Source organism: Gymnogyps californianus, chromosome 4 (assembly GCF_018139145.2).
Source record: "Gymnogyps californianus isolate 813 chromosome 4, ASM1813914v2, whole genome shotgun sequence".
NCBI classification, from domain to species: domain Eukaryota; kingdom Metazoa; phylum Chordata; class Aves; order Accipitriformes; family Cathartidae; genus Gymnogyps; species Gymnogyps californianus.
The window spans coordinates 53,454,837-53,477,863 of record NC_059474.1 but is presented as its reverse complement, the minus strand read 5'-3'; the positions used below and the strand labels follow the sequence as shown (position 1 = coordinate 53,477,863).

At 38.9% G+C, this 23,027-nt stretch overlaps 2 protein-coding genes across 3 annotated transcripts in view; one reads left to right on the top strand and one right to left on the bottom strand.

Annotated features, from left to right (window-relative positions):
• HPGDS (hematopoietic prostaglandin D synthase) overlaps window positions 1–4,423 on the top strand; it is a 31,586-nt gene extending 27,163 nt beyond the window's left edge. Inside the window, exons 5-6 of the mRNA XM_050895975.1 lie at window positions 3,236–3,334; window positions 4,011–4,423. Coding sequence (XP_050751932.1) covers window positions 3,236–3,334; window positions 4,011–4,175 — 264 coding nt within the window. The 3' untranslated portion in view covers window positions 4,176–4,423. The remainder of the gene's footprint in view (window positions 1–3,235; window positions 3,335–4,010) is intronic.
• A 2,665-nt stretch (window positions 4,424–7,088) lies between these two features.
• Window positions 7,089–23,027, bottom strand: part of SMARCAD1 (SWI/SNF-related, matrix-associated actin-dependent regulator of chromatin, subfamily a, containing DEAD/H box 1) — a 47,009-nt gene continuing 31,070 nt past the window's right edge. For both annotated transcript variants that reach the window (XM_050896018.1, XM_050896016.1), the window contains 15 exons: window positions 20,972–21,174; window positions 19,615–19,705; window positions 18,272–18,371; window positions 16,679–16,738; window positions 16,391–16,466; window positions 15,780–15,915; window positions 14,569–14,706; window positions 14,161–14,256; window positions 13,189–13,306; window positions 12,805–12,926; window positions 11,480–11,668; window positions 10,462–10,580; window positions 8,795–8,977; window positions 7,956–8,065; window positions 7,089–7,653 (listed from right to left, as the gene is read on the bottom strand). In XM_050896018.1, the coding sequence (XP_050751975.1) occupies window positions 7,592–7,653; window positions 7,956–8,065; window positions 8,795–8,977; window positions 10,462–10,580; window positions 11,480–11,668; window positions 12,805–12,926; window positions 13,189–13,306; window positions 14,161–14,256; window positions 14,569–14,706; window positions 15,780–15,915; window positions 16,391–16,466; window positions 16,679–16,738; window positions 18,272–18,371; window positions 19,615–19,705; window positions 20,972–21,174 (1,803 nt within the window). In that variant the 3' untranslated portion in view covers window positions 7,089–7,591. The remainder of the gene's footprint in view (window positions 7,654–7,955; window positions 8,066–8,794; window positions 8,978–10,461; window positions 10,581–11,479; window positions 11,669–12,804; window positions 12,927–13,188; window positions 13,307–14,160; window positions 14,257–14,568; window positions 14,707–15,779; window positions 15,916–16,390; window positions 16,467–16,678; window positions 16,739–18,271; window positions 18,372–19,614; window positions 19,706–20,971; window positions 21,175–23,027) is intronic.

The following is a 23,027-nucleotide window of genomic DNA, read 5'->3' as shown; positions in this document are numbered from 1 at the left end:
AGCCAAGGCCTTCTGCTCCCTCCCACCTCCTCCTTCACCAGATTTTTTTCCCCCTTGGTGGTCATGATGAGGCCATCATGAGCCGCCCCTCACTAGTTTACCTTGAATCAAGGATGCCATATGTGCATACATCAAACTGCTCTTCAAAGGGGAAAGACAGGACAAGTACACTTCCACCCCAGCTGGCACTGTGCAATATCCGTATCTTGTCGCAAACAGACTAAGCTCAAATCTATCTTTCTGCTAACTCAACAAGATTAACAGCCCCATCCCATCTTCTTTTTGCGCTTCTGCATCTTGATTTCTTCTTGGTTTTTAATAAGTATCAGTCTTCAATAACATCAGCTGCCAGGGACAAATGCTTTTCAGTTACCAGAGTAGTGTAAGACAGTGGGCACCGCTAAAGAGGGGAGGTAGCACATCCCTCACTGTCACTGCAGCCGTGTTCTTCAAACCACTGCAGCCCCACCTCAGTCCTCTGTGGTGCTTCTGCAAATACTGATGCCGGGCTAACATCCTGCCGCGGCTACTTTAACACACAGTCACGGGCAAATCCTACAGTATTTGGTTTTTTTTTTTTTTTAGCATCAGTCCAGTCCCTCTCACCAGAGCCCCAAATGCAAGCACGCAGATCAGCTGCTGGGGGAGGAGGGTGATGGATGAGTTAACTCCAGCATCACAATGGCTCCACACAGCTCTGACCCAAGCAGATGACCTGACGCTTTTAGAAAAGTGGTAGTGTAACAACAGGTCTCACCATTAACTACCAGTGCAGTCACCTTCCATTTATTCAAAGGTAATGTTTCAGATCAACTAGGGTATCTTATTACAGAAACCATGGAATACAAAATGTTGCGCCAAACCAATAATAAATAATGAAATGATACAAAAGTGCTCTGAAATCTTGCAGGGGAAAATCTGAAAGTGTATTTGGAGGTTTTAGTATTCAAAAATGTGAATTACTTCATTTCCTAGCGATTTCCTGAAGTTTCCTAATTTGGGCAGGGGAGGTTGACTCATGATTTTTAATCATTTAGGAACAGCCACACTATTGCTAATGTGTTAGTGTAGAAGCAGCTCTACTGCCATAGTACTGCTACTCCTTTACAGGGAAATTCCCATGATAACGCCTGCATGTGTCCCAGCTCGTACTGAAGCACTTCTCCAAAATAAGGACCCAGATCATGTCACCAGTGATTAATTTCAAAGGGAAGAGAGTTCGCAGGCAACCCTTATATGCCTGTATACACATATGCAAGCAAGAGAGCATTTTGGGGCCAAGGAAGATTAAGAAACTTACTTTCTGGGAATCTCTAATTTTTCTCACTATTAGCTGTTCTCCCTCTCTCCTCCCGGGTCCACTGCCACCACCTTGTGGTAGAAGCGGCATGTCATGGTCTCACAAGGCCAGATTTAAGTAATTTACACACAGTAAAGTCAGAAAACTTCCCCAGGCCTGACAAGTGATTACAGGAACACACATCCCTCAGAGAAAGATGAAAGGATGCGTTATGCCATCTACCCAGTAGCAAAGAGAAAACCAGCCAAGGTTAAGGGAGCAGAGGTGGAAGTTGCCCATGGAAGCTCCCTCCGTGCCAGGCACAGACTCTCCCTTTACCCTACACCCCCCCCAAAAAATAGCTGGCATTGCAACAGCTTTGTCATGCATTACTGGAAAGCTCCAGGGTTGAGACAAGTAGGTCATGCCACTCCAGAAGGTGGATCCTGGTCATATCCCCACCAGCTTCACGGGTTGACTGCGTACTTCTGTAGTTGGGGGAGGTCATTACTGTCATGATCACACAATAGTTCAAGGGGTTTTTTTCCGGGGGCGGGGGAGAACTTACCTAAAAAAAGGAAATGCTACGGCACAGGGTACAAACATGAAATTTCTGGACTGCAAACTTCTGGCTAGTACGTGTAGTCACCACATTCAGTTACTAAGCTCTTAACAGACAGCAGAAAATGATGTCAAGTCTTCGAACGCATCTGCAGAAATACTGATTTTATTTCAGCCTGCATTTTTTGGGACCGTTCAGGCTGCTGCCTCTTCTACATTTTATTCTTTTTTTCATTAACCTGAATTTCAAAGCTGTTGAAATAATTCCATTCCTGTATAGCAGTGCTTATTTAACCAAGCCTGAGTATGTTCCTCCAAAATCAGGCCAAGCACATTAACTACACAAACTGTGCCACATGGGTCAGACCAGATGATCACAACAGTCTGCAATCTCAATTGCTTCCATACAGGTGAGAAGAGAAAACCAGAAACAGTTTCCCTCTCCAAAGGAAACAGCTAATCCTTTAAAAGCAACCTTAAAACTTTCTGCTATGAGGAACAGCTAGCGGAGAACCACCACCATACACAACCTCAGCCTTCATCCTTTAACATACAAATACTAAGGCCCATACCCTTCAATGCAGACTTCAGCCTTTAAAAACATATTTTAACCACCTCAAATCTCATTGCTGCAGAGACAAAAAAGCAGAATAGCCTGCTAACATAAAAGTTCAAAGATAAACCCAGCAAAAGCTCAAAACCCAGGTTCCACATCTCACACGAGAAGGGCTGGTAAGGAAAGAGAACTGACCAGCATCTACCTGACAGCACAGAAAGACTGAGCTTAAGGGATTCTGGAAATTTGAGACCCCGTACACTAGAAAACATAACATCCAAAAAAGTCCCCCAAAAATGACCGTGAGACATTAGGAATATATTTTATAGATGGATTCTTCCCATATCTATGGCAGGGGTCCTGTCTTGCCACAGCAGGGTGACTGTTAGCACAGATAAACGAGCAGCATTGCCCCCCACACCATGCCCCAGCATCTGGGAGCTCTTAGGTGTTCATTAAGGGAGCAATTGGCTTAAGTCATAGCTCACTGAGCCACAAATGCTGTGTTTTGGGCATCTAACCCACCTCATGGGTAATTACCTCAGCTTTCCTAAATTCTATAGTGCCCTTTTGCATGTATCCAAATGACAGTTACCTCTGCATTTCTTTACTTATCTTAAATAATCGCTGTTTGCTGTATTAATCCTTACTTGGATGTTAACACATTCCTTCTTCCAAAGAGAAGAGAGTACTCTGAAGTTTGAGTCAGACCAAATGATTTCACTGTCACCTTTTTCAGATTTCAGCTTTTTCAGAAGTAAGAAACCCCAAAAATTCAATTTTGCCGACTGCTGTGCTTATGCTTTGGTGTGCATCTTTGTGTTTCGTCCTTCCCCCAGAAACAAGCATTTGATGATATCCTCACCAACAAAGCACCTGAGTTACTGAAAGATTTGGATACTTTCTTAGGGGATAACAACTGGCTGGTAGGGAAGTCTGTAAGTATAATTTTTGTTTCTCCCATTCCAATCAGGTTGCCAGAAAAATAAAATCATTGACTATTGCTGAATTTCTGGATTTCATGCCAGCCCATGAAACAACTCGCCCCACTCTTTTAACTCTTTGTTCTTACCAATACATAATTGGTTGCTCAATTGCAAAGTGAAAATTGTTTTCCATACTATTAGAAAAGTGAGGCAAACCAGGACTAGGATCTGCATTTTCTAAACCAGTTTAGAAGTATGTTGACACAAAACATTATAAATGCCTTTGTACTAGTCAATACAGATGGGAGTTGTTTAGAACTCTACTTATAATCACTGATCAACTTATAGGACAATATGAAAAAACACCTCTGAAAATGTAATCCTCTTTTTTACCCAAAACTGTTTGGAACCTAATTAAAACACTTTTCTGCAGCACAGTTTCAGCAGGAAAGATTGATAATATAATGCAAGTAATATTTGTAGCAAGGGCTTTATTTAACCAATTTTTACTTAAGTCAAGCCTTGCATTGCAACCTAATTACTAGCTCTGTAATTATAGGCTTTAAAAGAAAAACAACTTAGACAAAACGGAACAATTTATATTTCTGCAGTTTGCTGAGAATATTAGTAGTCCCAGCTTTTGAGATTACCAACTAAAATTTACTGCTTTCTCTCCCATTTCCACCAGGTAACATGGGCTGATTTCTACTGGGATGTGTGCAGTACGACACTGCTGTCCTGTAAACCTGACCTGGCAGACAACTACCCTAGGCTTTTGGCTCTCAGAGACAGAGTGCAAGCACTTCCAGCTATTGCAGCCTGGATCCAGAAAAGACCGAAGACTATAATGTAGATCAGCTGTTCAGACTGGAAAAAACAAATGCATGTTTAATTTTCAACATGACAAGTATCCTAAGTTATTAATTTTAGAATCATTTAAATTAATTTCAGATGGGTATGCTATACCAAATCAAAATCTACCACTTGTATTCATTTATAGGAGAGAATCTAAAAAGCTGATTTAGTAGAGTCGAGTCTGAGGGAGAGGTGTGGTTTCAACCACATTCCCCCCACTACTAATAAAGTGCTTGATCAACCAAATTAATGTTCGGTGGGCTCTCAAAGGGAGAAGAGATGAATGAACCTTCCTGGAGAGGTGCAATCTCAACAATACTTTGTTTATTGTAGACTTTCAATCTGGAGGAAAGTAGGCTAATTAACAAGATAAATGTGTGGGAGGACTAAGGACACTAAGCAAAAAAGAAAAGAAAAAAAAAAAGACCCACTTAGTCCACAAACTTCAAGCTTCTCAAGCACTTTCTTTAGCCTCTTAAAGTTTATGCTGTGCCACTGCAAAAAAAAAAAAAACAAAACAAACCAAAACCCAACAACCACAAAAAAACTGAAAACAAAACAAAAAAACCCCAAACAAAAACAAAAAGCAGCTGCCCAGCTGAGCTGGTGCCCACACCAGCACCAGTTCTCCATAAGCACGCCAGCTGCAAAAACATCCAGCAGCTCAGTATCTCTTCCAGTAAGTAGGAGACACAAATTGAGGGGCGGTGGTGGCAGGGGTGAAAACCAGGCTTCAAATGAACAAACAAACAGTTTGTTCTTCCGGCACTGGGGAAAACAGGTAGGTGGAAATCCTGGCAATGTGGACAGTTGTAGATGCAAGCGGTTTACACAAACTCAAGGGGAGACAAGTGCTTGCAAGAGGACTCCACTGTGTGGTTTAAGCAGATAAACCACAACAAACTTGGGCAATCCTCTGGGCTGAAAGTGGCCACTGTTGGGAAAGTATTTCCCTTCACACTTGCTTCTCCCTCCCACCATAAGTATTATTTCATTGAATCACATGAATGACACCAACCAACCACTAACAGTTCAGAGACAAACCAGGTATTGGCAGAACTGAAAGCAAGGTCCAATCTTTTGCTCATTCCAACATAGTACCTCCACCTGCTTTGCAATTCCTTGCATGCTTTGTTCTAGCTCTTCACAGATTTTTCCTTCTTCAGCTCCCACTCTCCTCTCTTCTTCAGCAACAGACTTCAGATAGTTGTATTTTTTTTTTCCCCCTGTACATCTTTCCCAACCAGAGACATGGAATCACAGAATGGTTGAGGTTGAAGGGACCTCTGGAGGTCACCTGGTCCAAACCCCCTGCTCAAGCAGGGCCACCTAGAGCCAGCTGCCCAGGACTGTCCCCAGAGTATCTTTTGAGTATCTCCAAGGATGGTGACTCTACAATCTCTTAAGACCCCCAATTAAAGCGGGTAGAAACAGTTACAACAAACAAAAAGGCAGAAACACATATCAGCTTCATAGCACTTAAAGACAGATATCGACCCCAGGGGTCTAGGGATGTGATTGTTTAAGGAGTAACCACTGCTCAGCCAGACTACATTAACTGATTACACACACACACCAAACTGAAACACCACACAAACCACCCTACAGGGCAGGCATTTTGTTTCATTTCACAGCTGAAGCAAACAGGTGAGAACATGCAAATACAATGGGATAAGAGTTGGGTTAGGATCATGCTCAGCAGAAACAACCAACCTAATTAACTGCAGCATTAAACACTGGTGGTTGTCTTTAATCCACTATTTAGTCCAACAAAACAGGTGGAATTAAAGCACGGTAGACAAACTGATTCTTACCCTTCTCCCTTCCTATATAATAAGCTATTTCTTTACCCTATTTCGGCTGTGCATTTTGGAACATGCAGCACAGACAAGAAGTTTTCTAGTAAAAGCCAAGTAAAGTTTAGTTCAAACTTTGAAAACATTGTAAAAGCTTTAATTTTCCATCCATTTTGTACTTGCAGAAATCATGCATAGTTGGAAGAAACATCCACAGCCATAACCAAACCAAAAACACCAGATGCCCAGCTCACAGATCACCTCACTGACTAATCACAGCAGTATCTGAAGACAGGCTGAAATACTGAGCAACCATGGACTCCAGCTCCTCTTCCCTACTCTTCATATAAAACTGTTTCAGTTCCTTCAAAAGATGCAACAAGTGTCTTCTGACTGTGATAACCACATATAGAAAAGTGGTAACTATCAACCCCATACTGCAAATCAGAGTGGATTCTAGGACATAGTCCTCTGAGAGATTCAGCCTGGTACAGATTTGCTGTGCTCTGCACAGAGCATACAGCAGCTGAGGCTTTAACAGACAGCAGGAGCAATAAGGACTTCCCCATACTTTGCCTTCTCCCAGTTTCTAAAAAAGCAGCAGTCTGAATCTTAACTCCTTCGAGTTCAAAAGTTCAAATTTCAGTCTTTTCCTCTGTCCAGGGAAAAGGACATCCTCCTCTCCTACCTCCTCAAATCACATCCTTGCCAGCAGATTATAAACTTCAGGTGGAGGCACACCTCATCACTGACACCACTGAAGCTCTTCATTTCACAGAGGTGAATTCACAATTCACTGAAACTTCAAGAAGAGAGCAAGACATAAGCTTTGTGTTTAAGGCACTTCAATGCCAGGGCACAGATCTGGTATCTACACAAAGGACTGACAAAAAAATTGCAACCTGGGTGGAAAGTTCCATTTGGCAGGAATTCTGTTTTTATAATCAATATCCTAACACAACTGTGATTAGAGTATAATGAAACATCAGTAATTAACTACTGCCGGATAAAGCCAAGTCAGTACAAATGGAACATTTCAGCTAGTTTGAAAGCTGCCTATTTGATTTATAACATGCAGGTTATCACACACCACCCCCCCCCCCAATAACCACAAAATGAAAACATTTTGTTAATCTATGGAATTTTATTTGAACAAGTTGATACAAAACCAGTACGGTACATCAAATGAACCAAAACAAGCAGAAAACAGACTCAAGCATTGTCAAATAAGGCACATATAGAAAAATCTACACGCGTAATCCAGTGAAACAGACAGTTTATATATATATATTTGGAGGTAGAAATAATTACAAAAATACTGACAAATCTTAAGCAGTAGCAGATTTGTTAAAACAATTACTACTTAGGTCCCCATTTTGAAAAGTGATCTGTAAAATAATGTTTATTCAGCATCCAATGTTGGCACATTTGGGCCATTTATGTTTTTAAGCATCAAAAGAATGCTATTGGTGTTAAAAAGTTTCAATACCATGAGGAATACAATAAAGAAACTACAAAAAGTTATAAATGTTCATAAAACTCATGGTCATCAGTAATGTAAGAGTCCTTGGGGTACAACATCACCTTTCTTCCTTGAATTCCACAACATATTTACATTTTAGAGACCTAACGAAGCTTTTAATAGTGTGGCTATATCTGCTGGAATGGTTCCTTCTTCTCCTGCGGAATAAAAACAAGCATTAGTACAGCTCAAAATATTTCGCATAAACAGACAAAAGTCTAGATCCCCAAAACAGTACAAAATCCTCTACTTGTAGGAGTCTGTCATTGATTTCTGGGTCAGATTCAGAGGGCACTTCCGGTCAAACCAAACAATAATCAGCATAAATACGTCTTTCTAGTTTATTTAACATGAAAAAATAAAAAGGCTTGTCTGCATCAAGAACCTTGTTTTTTCAGAGTAATATATTGCAGAAACCTTAATTCACTTAAGCGGACACCATTATGTGCAAGAGACTTACCTGAATCTGCTGCAGTCATATCTTGTTCTAACTTCAATTTCTGCTGGCTGATTTTGAGCATGGATTCCTCAATAGTCCCCTTACTAATTAGCTTTATGACTTTTACTTCTCTGAAAACCACAAAATAGGATAAATCCATTTTTATAGTTTCTTTGGATTAGTGCAAAAGAGAAGGATGCTATGCCTTTGCTCAGCTGGCAGTGGTTTAAAACGAGAAGGAGGAAATGAACAAAAAAGGGCAATACAAAGAGCTTCTAGTTTTTCTGTCTGGACCAACTGTGTTCCGTACTGCCAAAAAACTTGTTTTCTCCTGCACTCCCAACCACTGCAGTCTGGACGGTCACAAAAATCTCCGTTAACAGAAACAACTCCACTTCTCCCTCATCCCATACTACAGTTGAAATATCAGTCATTAAACATATTCTATTGCTCATGTTAGCTTATTCTGATGGAGGACTCTAAAACAGTCCATGGTTTCACTCTACGATAGGGTGGCACTTTAGAGCTTAGCAGTCTCCTAAAGAGACCAAACAGCTTTGCCAACAGTCCCCAAGACTTCAGATCTGCCTTGAAATACTTCCTAGCACCAGAAATTTGAGAATTATGGAGAATTTGACAGTTACAGAGAACTGGGAAAAGGAGGAGAATGTAAATAAGGTTTGTTCTGGCAGCAACATGTGCTAAGACAATTACAATTACCTAGCTCTCATAGAACCCAGAGCTGGTTTACGCAAGTCTCTGCTTAAAATGGAATTTTTAATCATAAAATATTGTCCTTTTAGCCTCCTTTGAGAGCTTGCCTCCAAGAAAAGCCAAGCATTATCATTAAAAAGTCTTACCTTGTCTGACCTACTCTATGGCATCGGTCTTCTGCTTGCTTATCATTGTATGGGTTGCAATCAATGTCATGAAGAATAACAACATTTGCTGAGGTCAGATTAATTCCCAAGCCACCAGCTTTGGTTGACAGGAGAAAGACAAATATACCCATATCTGTATTGAACTGATCTATTAGATGTATCCTGCAGAACACAAGAAAACATGCATCAGGCCTTGGAGAAAGCACCACACCGGCTCCAGAGTTGAATACAGAAGTTAGGATGATGATCTTTTGAAAGGGAGGACAGCGGCACTACAAAGCAGCTCAAAAGTACAGATGCTATGCAGAAGGAAAAAGGGTACCAACACTCTTCAGCAGGGACCAGAGAAACATACTGAGTGACAGACTGATAGCAAAGAATGAAAAGAGGCTTGGACAAAGATTTTTGGATGATCATAGAATACAAAGTTGGAGGACGAGGGAAGACTGAAGTACATGAAACAAAAGCGGGGGGGGCATGGGGAATTTAGCTTCATGACTGTCTTCTGTACTAATTGCACATACAAGGGAAGTAACAGACCAGCTGTAAGTGGGAAGTAATACCACAGCAAGAATGACAGTTTTTTGAAATGAAGGAAAGAGCATCTAAAAAAAGTTTTAGAAAATCATGAAACAGGAAACAGCAGAAAGCCAGCACAGCTCAAATAGAAGAAAAGCATTGCTACATTTTCAGCTGTGAAGGACAGAGTAAATGATTTGTCCTAGAGAAAGAGAGAGGCTTATCTGCCTATTGTAATAGAGATACACTATACACTCAAGGAGTATCTACAGGTGAGCTTTTGTTATGGCATGCTGATACACAAGCAAATCGAACGCACCACGAACTGCTGAAGATACAAGTTTTCCGTTTCAATGGCTAAGACTGTAACCTGATCATCTAAAACTCACCTTTCAGCCTCATCCTTACTAAGGCAATCTGAAATCCAACATTAAACCCCTTCTATAGTCAATGCCCAGTGACCACAGAATTCTATACATCTGTCATGGTTTAACCCCAGCCGGCAATTAAGCACCACGCAGCCGCTCACACACTCCCCCTGCCCAGCGGGATGGGGGAGAGAATCGGAGAAGAAAAAAGTAGAACTCATGGGTTCAGATAAAGACAATTTAACAGGACAGAAAAGGAAGGGAAAATAATAATAATAATAGAACATACAAAAGAAGTGATGCACAATACAATTGCTCACCACCCGCTGACTGATGCCCAGTCAATCCCCGAGCTGCAGCGTCCCTCGGTCAACTCCCCCCAGTTTATATACTGGGCATGACATCATATGGTATGGAATACCCCTTTGGCCAATTTGGGTCAGCTGTCCTGGCTGTGTCCCCTCCCAAATTCTTGTGCACTCCCAGCCTCCGCTGGCAGGGCAGTGTGAGAAGCTGAAAAGTCCTTGACTTAGTATAAACACACCTTAGCAACAACTAAAACATCAGTGTGTTATCAACATTATTCTCATCCTAAATCCAAAACACAGCACTGTATCAGCTACTAGGAAGAAAATTAACTCTATCCCAGCCAAAACCAGGACAGTATTGGAAAACAAAGGTAAGGGTTTTAAGTTGCCTCCCCCCCTCCATGCACACATCCATTTTCTCTCTCTCATCTTCAGCAAACAAGTCACATACCGATCAGAAATCTGTGTTTTTCCATCCAACCTAATATATCTATGTTGCCAATGTTTTAAGAAAACTTCCAAGATATCCAGCATCATAGTAAACTGGCTAAACAATACAACTCTGTCACCCTGGAAATGACAAAGCAAAACAAAAGTTTTAAAACATGTCAATTACAGATAACAAACTACACAAATACTTTATTTGTGCAAATACGTGATTTTACTTTGACTGAATCCCTGTTTCCAAACTAAAAGACTAAGCTGAAATTCATCAAGTCAGGACTGACTTTCAGTGAAGATATCGTATCCAGTATTTCTGCTGCATTAACCCACCTTTTGTCGGTACAATAATTCTTTTAGTTACTTTGTACTTAGGTGACTCAAGCAATCTAGAAATCACATGTCAAATGCCTAAATGACAGATCTATAAACATCAACAAAATATTTTCATTAAAAACTTAAATTTAAGCTATATTCCATATAATACAGAGCAGTAGCACTCCTTTGTCTGAAATAATTGAACAGATGCACAGCATACACTTGTGCAAATTCAGGATACTCTGAAGTATTATGGTACAAGCTTATTTGTAAAATAAGCCACTTTGAATCTACGACTCAAAGCAGTGACCTGTTCTTACCTTTACACTGGCTTAACACATACATGATTATTCTAATGTAATACAGTCTTATTCAATTGCCAAAAGAAGGTCAAAGTTCATGAGCTGTGAAAATGATGCTAGCCCTCCACACACTGAGAAAGTAGTGTTAACTCGGGATGAGTATTCTGAAACTTGGAAAAATGGGAAAGCTTATTTCAGCTTTCTCAAGTGACATTCACAGGCAGGACTGCATATTAAAAGCTGTAAGTATTGCTTTGCAATACTGCACATGCACTAAATCACATTGTAATACTCCACAGAAAAGCAACTGGGTTACATATACAACTAGCAGATGTTAATTTAACCAGTTATTTAGAGCCACCCTTTAGATGGACAGGAAAAGATGTTTCAGCCATCTGTAGTACCAACCTTCTCTTTAAGGTCAGAGAGAATGCGTTCCAGTGCTCTAAACTTTCCAGAATCCAAGATCTGATCCATGTCTAACTTGAAGTCACTGACGTGAGAATATTGCTTACAAAGCAAATGTAGCTCAAAATCTGTCATTACTGTCATATCTTCAAAGATAAGGTCAGGGTTAGCATCACAATGTGTGGGTTCCTGTTAGCAAAACCGAAGGGAAATAATGCAATACACAATCTCACCAGACAGACAAGAAAAAACAAAAACACCACACAATAACATCCAAAGTTTCTGAAAGAACAAAGTAGCACAACTAGACATGGACAAATGCCAGAGCGTGGCTCATGCAAGCAACAAAAGGTGAACTCTGCAATCCCAGGTTTATAGTAGAGGATCATTACTTCGCAATTTAGCTTTTACAAGAACTTGTACTACCAAAAACTAAGAAGTATATGCTCAACCTCCATAGCAATTACCTAGTTCCCATCAAGCCCTACGACCTTTTACCCCTGTATCAGACCTCTTCCCCTGAAGACACATTCCCTAAAAGGGAGGTCCAATCCTTGGATAGATGGTAGAAGACATGGGAAGCCCAGCCCAAGATGTAGGGTGGGTAGAGGGATGTCATGCCTGGAAGAAAGAGGAAAAGAAAAGCCACATCTGGAGAGTACGATGGTATGAGTAGGAACAAAAAGGGACAAAAATCCTTCATAAACCAATGGGTCACTTCTTCCCTTCCCCCCAGCCTTGACTGGCTTTATTTTAAAACAAAGCTAAAGATATTCAAAGCCAGCTACAATTTTCTTAGAGCACCTGCTGCACATTCAGATTTTTTTTATACTTTAGAAAGAACCAACAGTTTTCCCCAAACTCCACAGGCATTACCCCCAGCCAAACTACAAAAAAAAAAATCCTCAACAGTTCAATACTTATGTCTTCCCTATTTTAGTTCTGTACAGCCTAGATTTCTTGCTACTCAGAAAATACCAGTAAACTCAAGTGCCCACCCAAGATTTTTTTCATAAGTACTTTGGTTTTAAATTTTGGGGTGGAGGGAAGAGGTGTTAAGGAGGAGCTAATGAAAAGGAGATGACTGCAGTCCCACAACTGTTCTCTCCATTCTAATATCTGATACAAAAATCAGTGTTAAACACATACAGAGCTTGATTAGAGCACTGGATAGATGCAGAGAAATAAAAAGCAGCAACAATGAATTAAGTTTTGCAAAGACACACTTTCAACCAGAGGACTGACAATTAAAAAAAAAAAATCTATTTAAGTTGCATTAAAAATTCTGGGAAATTAAGGATTGCTTCTGAATCTCACCACCTTACCTTGAGCATAAGCATGGACATTGTCCTGAGCTTGTCAGTCGTGTAATACTGACGATGCAAGAGAGGGTGATTAGCCATTTTTCTAAGTTGCATCATTACATTTCCCATATCAGAGTTTTTCTCTGTAAGCAAAGAAATAAGGTATATTCAGAAGTAGTACATAGATGCCTATCTGACACATATTTATCTCTCCGGAGAACTTTAATTGTAAGAACTGAATTTGACATTTCACCTATTACCTGAACTTAGGAAAAAATTTATAGAAAGGATATAGTCAGTTTATGAGTATTAGACATTTCTACAAAGCAAGGGCTTTGTAGTCACATTCAACAGATGCCTTGGCATGAAAAAAATCCAGCAAAAGGAAACGAGACCCTCACATACCATTACTGTTAATAGTTTTCTTGAGCTTGTTTAAGAGATCACAGTATAGTTGTTCCTGTTTCTCAGACATGGCACATAATTCAATGAGATCTTTTTTGGGAGGTAGTTGTTTAAGGACCTGATGAAATAAAAACATACCAGGTAAAAACTGTACTGTAGTGAACAGTCAGTAATTCTGTACTATCTTACAAGCCTGCTTTTAAGCTACTCCATTCTCCCCATCCCAACTCCTTTAATTGGCTGCAACTTCACTGAGTCAGCAGGTCGACTTATTCAGAACTTGATTTGGATTATACATCACCCCTCCATCAAGTAACGTGGTCTGCACACTCCAAAACTGCATGAAATAACAATACATGGAACCTACTCTCCTGTTAATCAGAGATACCCTCTTCCAGCCACTGACTACTAAAGTATGCAAGTACGCAGAAACACTTTCTGGATCACTATTAAGTTTTCCCTTTCTTTTATATATGCAATTCTAAATAGAAGAATTTAAATAGGTTTTGGATTTTAGAATGAAAAAAAAATTTTGATGATAGCAAAATAACTTAAAACACACATTTCTAGTCATACATATACACAAATACATACATGCACATTCACTGCCTTAATCCTTTCAGTTAAAATAAAACGTCATTACTATGAAGTCACAAATATTTTTGTGGTTAATGTGGAGGATTTCTCACTTCTCATCACTTAGCAGTGCACCGAATCATCTTTCGGTGATCCTTCCTAACTAAAATTCCCAACTGTAAATAGTCAGCAAACAATAAGCATCAAAACCCAAAGCTGCAGCAGGTCACATTTTTACTTACAAACTCCTGAAAGATAGCTCAAGTTTCTTGCTCTTCCTAGATAAACAGCTAAAACTAGCACTGACAAAATTTGACCTTAAATTCTACTGTTAGTCTCAAAGATTATCAGGCTTTTTGATAATATGAAACCATTATTTTAAAGATAAAACATTACCTCATCTTTTACTCTTCTCAAGATGAATGGTTTTATTATCTGCTTTGCATGTGCAATCCTCTCCTTTTCATATATACTTTGTTCTTCAGCACTCTTCTAAGGAAAATATTGCAAGAATTCAATTACAGTGTGAGGTTTTCAGTTGTAACAACAGTACCTTAACTATTCTAACTTGATGGAAAACCCAGCCAGAACAGACAGATCTAACAGGACCATTAGTATTCTGAGATACCCTGTTATGACACGTTGTTACTTTAAATGGTTTATTTCATTGTTTCATTTTCTAGATTTTCATAATCACATTACCTGTTTCCATAAGATACCAATAAAACAGAAGTTATGCAGCAACAGCAGTGTTCTAGCAAAAAAAAAAAAGTTATTTTCAAGAAGAGAATATATAATACTTACTGTTTTTGAAGAGAACATCCTTCGGATTTCACTTGTGCTACTGCTGAACATGTGCGGCATGACAAAATTCAAGAGGGACATCAATTCCAACAGATTATTTTGAACCGGAGTCCCTGTTAGCAGTAAGCGATTCTTTGCCTGTTTGTCCAAAGTGGAAAACAGCAGTGAGAAACATTAGTCAAACAGGCTAAAAATTAATATTGGCAGAAACAACACAGCTATGGAGAACTGAGAAAATGAGCTTGGTTTAAATTATAACTGTTTAAACGTAATATACATTTAGATCTCATGGAATAATTTCCTGGTTAAGTCAACAAAACGGTTTACAGACCTGTGGGGAACTGAGCACATATCAATTTAAGACTATTCAAGAAGCCTAATCCAGATGTAAGAAAAGCCATCCTGGCTCTATTAGGGTTTTTCTTGTTTGTTTGGGTTTTTTTCTGTTTTGTTTTTTTAAATTAATGTGCTAATTGTTGCTCCCATATCATATCTTTTTGAATGTCATACAGTACTTATGCACAAGTTTTGAATTGCAAGTACAAGCCATACTTTAATTGCTTAAAGATCAGCTTCTTAAAAAAGCTTTTGACGAAAATTTGATCTTGAAAAATAAGTTGTAGTAAGTGATCATAAGTATAGTATTACTGTACGAATACTACAGTGCTAAGTCACAATAATCAGAGAAAGAGCTGTACTCAAATTTTCTCTTTTTCAAAATGCTGCTGACTCAGGCTGCAAGCTACAAGAAAAAATTATTTTAAAGCTAGCTTTTCTTGCACAGTCCTATCAAAGGAGGTCCTTAAATACTACAATGTTTCAGCACAAGTCATCAGAACAGCATTTTTACTATCTTTACTACTGTGGGATAAAACTGGAAAATTGCTTAATACTGAAATGAACCACTACCATCATTGTAACAATGCTATAGGAAATTTATTGCATTTCTTTGGGATCTTGTCTCCCTGAAAGAGTTCACAATGCAGGGATCCACTCCTAAGACCACATCAACACTTGCATACTGTAGTGGCTGGAACTTGCATATCCACAAGTATCTGGACACTTGCATATCCACTTGCATACTGTAGTGGCTGGAACATCATGTGTATATGAACTTTACAGTTAATACTCCATTTTCCCCCAGCCTGTAACTACAAAACAGAAAAAACAGCAGTTGTCCCCTCTAACCCAACAATAACTAAAGCTCTTACATTAATTGTCATAAGGTGCTGGTAGCGTACAGAGCTCATGTTCTTGAGCATATGACCTTCATCAAAAATTGCATAGTTAAGCTTCAACCTGCGAAACAGTCCTCGATCATCTGAGCTGCTAATTGCACAGTTGTATCTGTCAGAGAAAGATATCATAAAAGACACATTAAATGCAAATTTAACACGAACATACTGTTATCACAATCAAATTCAATTCTCTAAAGTTGTTAAGAGTTATGGAGAGAATACGAGGGGCAGTAAGTAAAACTGCCTAGAAGTAACCAACCATAACACAGTTTACTATTGGCAAATAATTACAGTTTACTCAATGAGCCAGTGCTCTCAGTAACACTTTCCAAAAAACTGTGCAAATCTATTACAAAGTAATATGTATCTATTAGCATGTATGATGTAATTAATAGATAATATCTAAAGCATCTATTACATAGTATCTGTTACACATTAATAAAACCCTAGTTAACGATTACCTGAAACCAAAAATAAGTTCCCTTCCCATCTCACCAAACTCCAAACATTGTTTGTTTTGTTGTACCACTAGAGGTCAGCAGGAGCTAACTAAATCTCACTTGTTATTTAATTACTGTACTTACGTAGTTACAATCACATTGAAATCCACAACTTTATTACTAATGTCCACCCTGAGATGTTTCCTATCTTCTTGGGATCCTACAAAAGGACAAAACAAAATGAGTACAATTACATATATTTATGTACATATAAAAATTAAGACAGTACACAGAAATACATTCAGCAATACATATGTGTATTTAAGCAACTGTCTTTAAAAAAAAAATGCTTCCATGAGCAATTCATCTTTTCTTAGGCTGACCATGCAAGCAACTGTATTATTGGATTCATTTCTAAATTAGATTCCTCACCATAGTAAAAAAGGACATTCAGTTCAGGACACCACAGATGAACTTCTCTTATCCAGTTATCTGTAAGACATAATTAAAATAAAAACCAAGTCATTTATACTTTGTTATGCCTTACATAACTTCAGACACACCTCAGCATTAAACCAAACATCTGATTGTAAAGCAAATGCCTTTAAATTCTCCTGAAGGTTAAGAAACTTTCTGTCTAAACACTGGAAAACTGGTAATATTTAGGGAAATTAACCCACAACTGGGCTTTAAGTAACTCTTGCTTAACCAGCTTGCAGTTTAAACTCCTACAGAAACAGACCCTGCATGGTCTGTAACCATCACGCAAAAATAATACAATGCTTAACTTTTCAGCCTGATTTCCTTCCTAGACAGTTAATTCCTCAGAAAGCAAAACACTTCATTTGTCGGTACTCGCATCCAGAAGTGTTTCATCAGGAGAGACAGTGCCTCTGGGAGTAGGCAAGGAAGCCTGACAACTCGACCCAGCTCCAGGCGTGCAGCCAGCAGAGGGGCCACTGGCAACATTACCATGCCCAAGGGGAAGCTGCTTGACAGCCAGCACAAACGCTGACCCCAAACCATTGCAGAAGGGGGTCTCTGGTAAATGCCACTTGACCCGGGCCAGACCCAGATCACAGCTGAGGAGACACATCCAGAAAAGCGTCGGGAAAGCTGCAGGTAGACTGCACTTCCCGGGCATCCCCATGCTGGATGGCTTGGGCCAACCTGCCACTACGATTCATGAGCCTTTATGATTCACTTCACAAAAGCACTTTCATTTACACCTTTATGTACACCTCAGGTTTTAAGTAACGTGCATTTTTAAGAGTTATTTAAAAAAATGGGTTCTAGTGGATTTTAAAAGCACACTGAAAATGGCAATTTCGAACTGACATTGAACAACCGGAAGCTTTTCTGATGTGTGAAGAGAAATTTTTGAAGTCCAAATAAGTATTTTACATTAAAAGCAGTATTTTCTTTCTAAATTAAACTTGCTACTTTCTCCTTTCTATAATCATTCAACAAAACCAAATTTAACTCCACAGAGAACTAGTTTCTGCTCAAACTCATCAGCTTCGCTGACATATTTTATTCCATCATATTCTTCCTGCTTTCGACTGAGGTCATTAAACAACTAAAACACACAACTAAGACAGTCAGCCTCATCGTTTTAGGATTTTGATCTGCTTTGACAGATTCTGTGCAGCAGAGAGGAAAAAAAGACACTGAATGTCTCAAATGCTGTGAAACCTAATCCTAAGCACAGCCTGAAGACCAGGAATTTCAGCCAATATTCAGTAAGTAAAAAGACTGCTTTGCTAAACAAGTTCAAATTGTAACAAGCAGCTTTATTTTTTTTGAAGCATACAAAGCATATTAAAAAAAAATTCCATGTTAGGTCTAATTAATTCAGAACAAGCATGCCTTCAGTATGGTTTGCATTCCAATTCAACTTACTTAAGGAGTTGAATATCACCGTAAGAAAATTAAGTTTTCTTTCACAAAATTACCTTTGTTTCACAGTCCGTCCATCTTTTTTTTTTTTTAAACAAACAAATAATTTTGAAGCTTGTAACTTACCTAATGTTGAAGCTGGCACAACTATCAAATGGGGACCCCTATTGCCGTCTTGGTAGAGATAAGCTAGAAATGCAATAGCTTGAATTGTTTTTCCTAAGCCCTAAGAGAACACAAATCCGTTTAAACAAAATTTACAATCTGTAGAATATAATAGTGTTTTGTACTCATAAGACAATTACAGTGTACTTAATCTTAACTAAAGATTACAAATCTGCATAGAAAAATTGTTCTGTTTAGCTGCATTGTTTTACAGAAGACAATTCCTTCTTAAGTACAATCACACTCAAACTCAATTATCCTTTCAGCTCAACATTTGAGCATCAGGGATTCATCTTTTCCATTTATAAAGTTTTTCATTTTAGTTCAAGTTCATCCCTCAAATCTTCAAAAATTTACCTTCCTGAAACAGTGCTGCAGACAAAAGATTACTTGGAAACTAATTGCTTCTTTCCATTTAAGCCAGTTGTACAAAGGATGTTACAGCTATTCTGAAGTGGAATTAATATGGAAATCAGATTTCTTTAAGATAAGCCTATGTTTCTGCCAATACTCACTTTCCTGTCTTCTGTATCATGGATTTAAAAATTTATCTTATCTACCACAAAATATGCACATAAGGTAGTTCTTACAAATACAAAACATAGAGAAGTTGAGAAACACTGCCTAAGTCTTAGTGAAGCAAACTCATCCACTCACTCATGGTTCGTCACAAGATGAACAGCAGCCCGGATTGAAAGCAACTGACAACAAATTTAACATTTAGTATCTGCATCACTAAGTTTGTTCTGTTGTACAATTACTGGTGGTGTCAGCACCAAACAAAACCTCAAACCCATAAGCTTTTCTCTTATTTCAAAATGGGGACCATAATGACAAGAGATGGTTGAAATGCTGGAGAAGCAGAAAAGTTCCTACCCACTTAGTTTTTTCAGTATTGTTAACTATCTGTTTTGAAACTGATGGAGAAATACAGAAGATAGGGGCTTACTACAACTAAATGCTGGACAAGTAGAATGAGTTATATTTATGGGCAAGGAGCTATTAAAATGAATGGTTTGAGGATAATCTGTTGTGGTAGAAACTGCTTCCATTGCGTCAGAAGACACAATGTGACTTGTAATTACCAGTGTCCATAAATCTTAGGCTACTTTTGACTTTCAAATTGAAAGTAAGAAAGAGCTCAGCAGCTTCTAAACATCTGGAGAAACTGTTTGCAATTTAAGTTATATTAGCTAAAACAAATTACTTATAATCTGCTTGGGGTTTCTAGGAAATGAAAGAATTTAACAAAGTCATTTTAGTAAAACTTTTAACGATTCTTAAATAATCGGTTTCACACTTACCATTTCATCAGCCAATATGCCATTCAATCCGTGTTTATGCAGCAGTGCTAACCAGTTCAAACCAATCTTCTGATACGGCTTGAGTTCCAAACTGTTAAGAAATCAAGCTTAACGTGTTACCATCTTTTACTTGTTTCTCCGTGAAACACAACTTTACACTTATGTTATTCACAGAATGGTAAGTGTAACATTGACTATATTTTAATGCACTCCAGATCTCCTCGTGTAGTGAAAAATTTATCATATTTTATTTAATCAGTCACCTGAATACCAGACAGCATTTCTGAACTAAGTAGTTTACCTGAATTTTCATACATCTTAAATGATCAAAATGAACATTACAATAAATACCTTTCTTCTAAAATCAGTGATCCACAACCAGTCAAAAGCAGTTACACAACTGCTAATTTTTAAAATACACAAAAAATTGAGTGGCATTTAGCAGCTGCACCACTAAGTTTGCTCTGTTGTACAATTACTGGTGGTGTCAGCACCAAACAAAAAACCAAACACACACAACCCACAACATACACTCAACAGCAAGTCACCTAGTTCAGCATTTTTTGCCAAAAAAAGAAACATCACTGCTAAGCTCCCTCCAAACAACTCCCTCTTCCTCTCAGGTTTTATTTTGACACAGCTGAAAATCCTTTTGCTATGTAGAACGAACAACCTCCAAGTCTAACCCAGGTTGCTACTCCGGCCATGCCCACTTCACCTCAATGCTTGCTAACCCTTAGGATAATGCCCCCCACAATACCTATTTCCATTCCTTCCTCCTAAGCTCTCTATTCCCAATATCCATTTGGAGATCCTTACCATTTACCTCTCTGAAATAAATCCTTCCCCCTAACGCAGCCCCAGTGCCCCTCCCACTGGATAAAGAGTTCCAGATCATTTTGTGTATCTGAACTTCCTGACCAAGGTCTTCAGTCCAGCTGATAAACTTTACACATTTGCTCAGATTTATTTCAATTTGGCATCTTTGAAATATAAGGTCCCCCATTAGAAAAGCAGTTTTGTTCGGCCTTTTGTTCGAAATAAGTTGACAACTCATGATCCCATCGCTCAGGGTTGGCTTCTACATTCATCAAAAACTGGAGCAAGTAAAACAAGGTATTGAGCAGCTGTATCTTTTTGGTTTTATGTTCTTCTCCTCCTCACCAGCTTTCCTGATATACTTAAAAACATTGGTTGGATTCCCTCAAGTATTGCACGTCACTATCTAGTTCACTGAGAGATGCTAAGTGTCAAAAATTTGCAACTCTACATTTAGAGACTACAGGTTTGAAAACCCCAGTCTTCAAGTGTACCTTATTATCCGACACCCTTGTAAGTATAAAAAAGTGAAAGATACCTCTGATTCAGAATGGACGGTTGCTCTATGTTCCATCCACATCCTCCATCTTCAGTAATCCTGGTTACTTGTTTTGTCAGTTTATTTGAAATGTCTTCACATTTATTCATGAGCTTTAGAACCACATCCCTCTCCTTCAGCAGTATCTTGCAGTTCCACACTATGTCTTCTGATAAACCAGTAGTCTTAGTCATTTTTGTAAACTGCAAAATAATAATAATAATAAAAAAAAATACTATGAACACTGGTAATAGCAGCAAAGGTGCTACAGTGAAAATCCACAGCTGCTGCAGGCAGCAAGTAATTCAAGTAGCAGACAGCAACAGCATCCCAATCTCCTCTCAAAACTGCAGATATTCCTTACACACTCGGCCCACTGCAAAACTGTGTGAATCCACACTGAAGGTCAGCATTACAGCTCCTCGCGCTGTAAAACATATCTTAAAAGAGACAATTTCTCTGAAGAGTTTCTAATGTAAAATATAGGGGCTTTAAACTCTTAAAATCCTCAAGGGGAGGCAACGTACAGTGCAAAGCAAGCTTTGAAGGCCAGGCCCACTAACCGAACAAAACCACAAAAGGAAGAAAAAAAATGTACTGATTATCATCAGATCTCCTTTTAAGCAATCCCTATTAGATACTAAAGATATAAGACGTAAGCATAATGTAGGCATCAAGGCAAACCAACCTATGAAGAAGGCTACTAAGGTTTTGTTATGAATCTGTCCAGAGCTCAGCATTACTCGGTCCCAGTTCTAACTGTACCACAAACGGCACATTCAAACCGGACTTCGGCAGACTGGGAAAAAAAATAAAGATTCAGGGATAAGAAGTTTCCCAAAACTACGTCAGGTTTTTTTGTGTTCACCAAGTACTGACAGGCCCAGAAGATCAGCAAGAATTGGTTCATTCTTTTCAGATCTTCACATTTCAGTGTTGGAGGAGAATTTCTTCACCAAGCTAAGATTCACCTAAATTCTTTTTTCTTGCAATGAACCCGACCTCCTGTGAAATCTATGAAACACAAACTTACACAAATCTACCAGGTCATTAGCACTTACCGATACATTTTCATGGGCAGTACTATCATCCTGACCAGGTTTTAGTACCATTCAGTTTCTCCATTTTTTTTTTTGCACATGCACGTTTCAAGTCAGTATTGTCCTCATTTTACAGAGGGACAAGGAAGATAAAACACACAAATACATTTTCTAAATGTCATAGCAAACAAGCTGGCAGAGGACAAGTCAAGATACTAGAATCTCAGTGTAAATACAAACTAACACAAGGCCTGTCCACCGCTCCTGAGTGCGCATGGTTTACAAAGATGAAGCACACCAGTGTCTGAATCAAAAGCTTGCAGCTGAGCCATGTGGACAGCCCACATTCAGTATCACTGTGGCTCCCTATCCCGCAATAGGGTATTCCCTATCTTGGCTGAGAAGAGATCTTTGTGCTGTAACTGCTCTGCCACCATGTCCTCATTTTCTCAAAACACGTGTTCCCACCTTGACCAAGGCTAACTTCCTCCACTGCTTTGTACCCTGAGTCTACTACTAAGAGCAGAGGTTGCTTCACTCATGCTTGCTAGAAGATGTATCTAATCTATCATCAATTTTTATTTATTTTTTTTTTAAATAATGGCTCCATGTCACAATCCTTCCTACATCAATGATGAATACATGCTTTCTCCAAGAGCTCTTGATCTCTTTGTTGCTGTGAGAATTGCTACTCACAAGTCTCGTTCTCACAACCTTGTCCCAGCCACAGACCTACCATGTGACACCCTGTCTTTAAAACTTAAATTTTCCTTTTAAACTATAAGGCATTATTGATTTTGACATAGAAGCCACTTGCTTCCTCAAGTCCACACTAGTTACTTAATATTTCCTTCCTCTAAACTTCATATCTTCACTACAATATGGATATTCTCTGTTTCAGAGCCAAGAAGCCTGGAGTTGTGTCAAAACAGGCCCTTCAGGCCCATCAAGCTTCTCCTGGATTCCATGTAGGGCTGTCTGCAGAAAGTGTAAAACCTTCTAATAAATTTATTTCT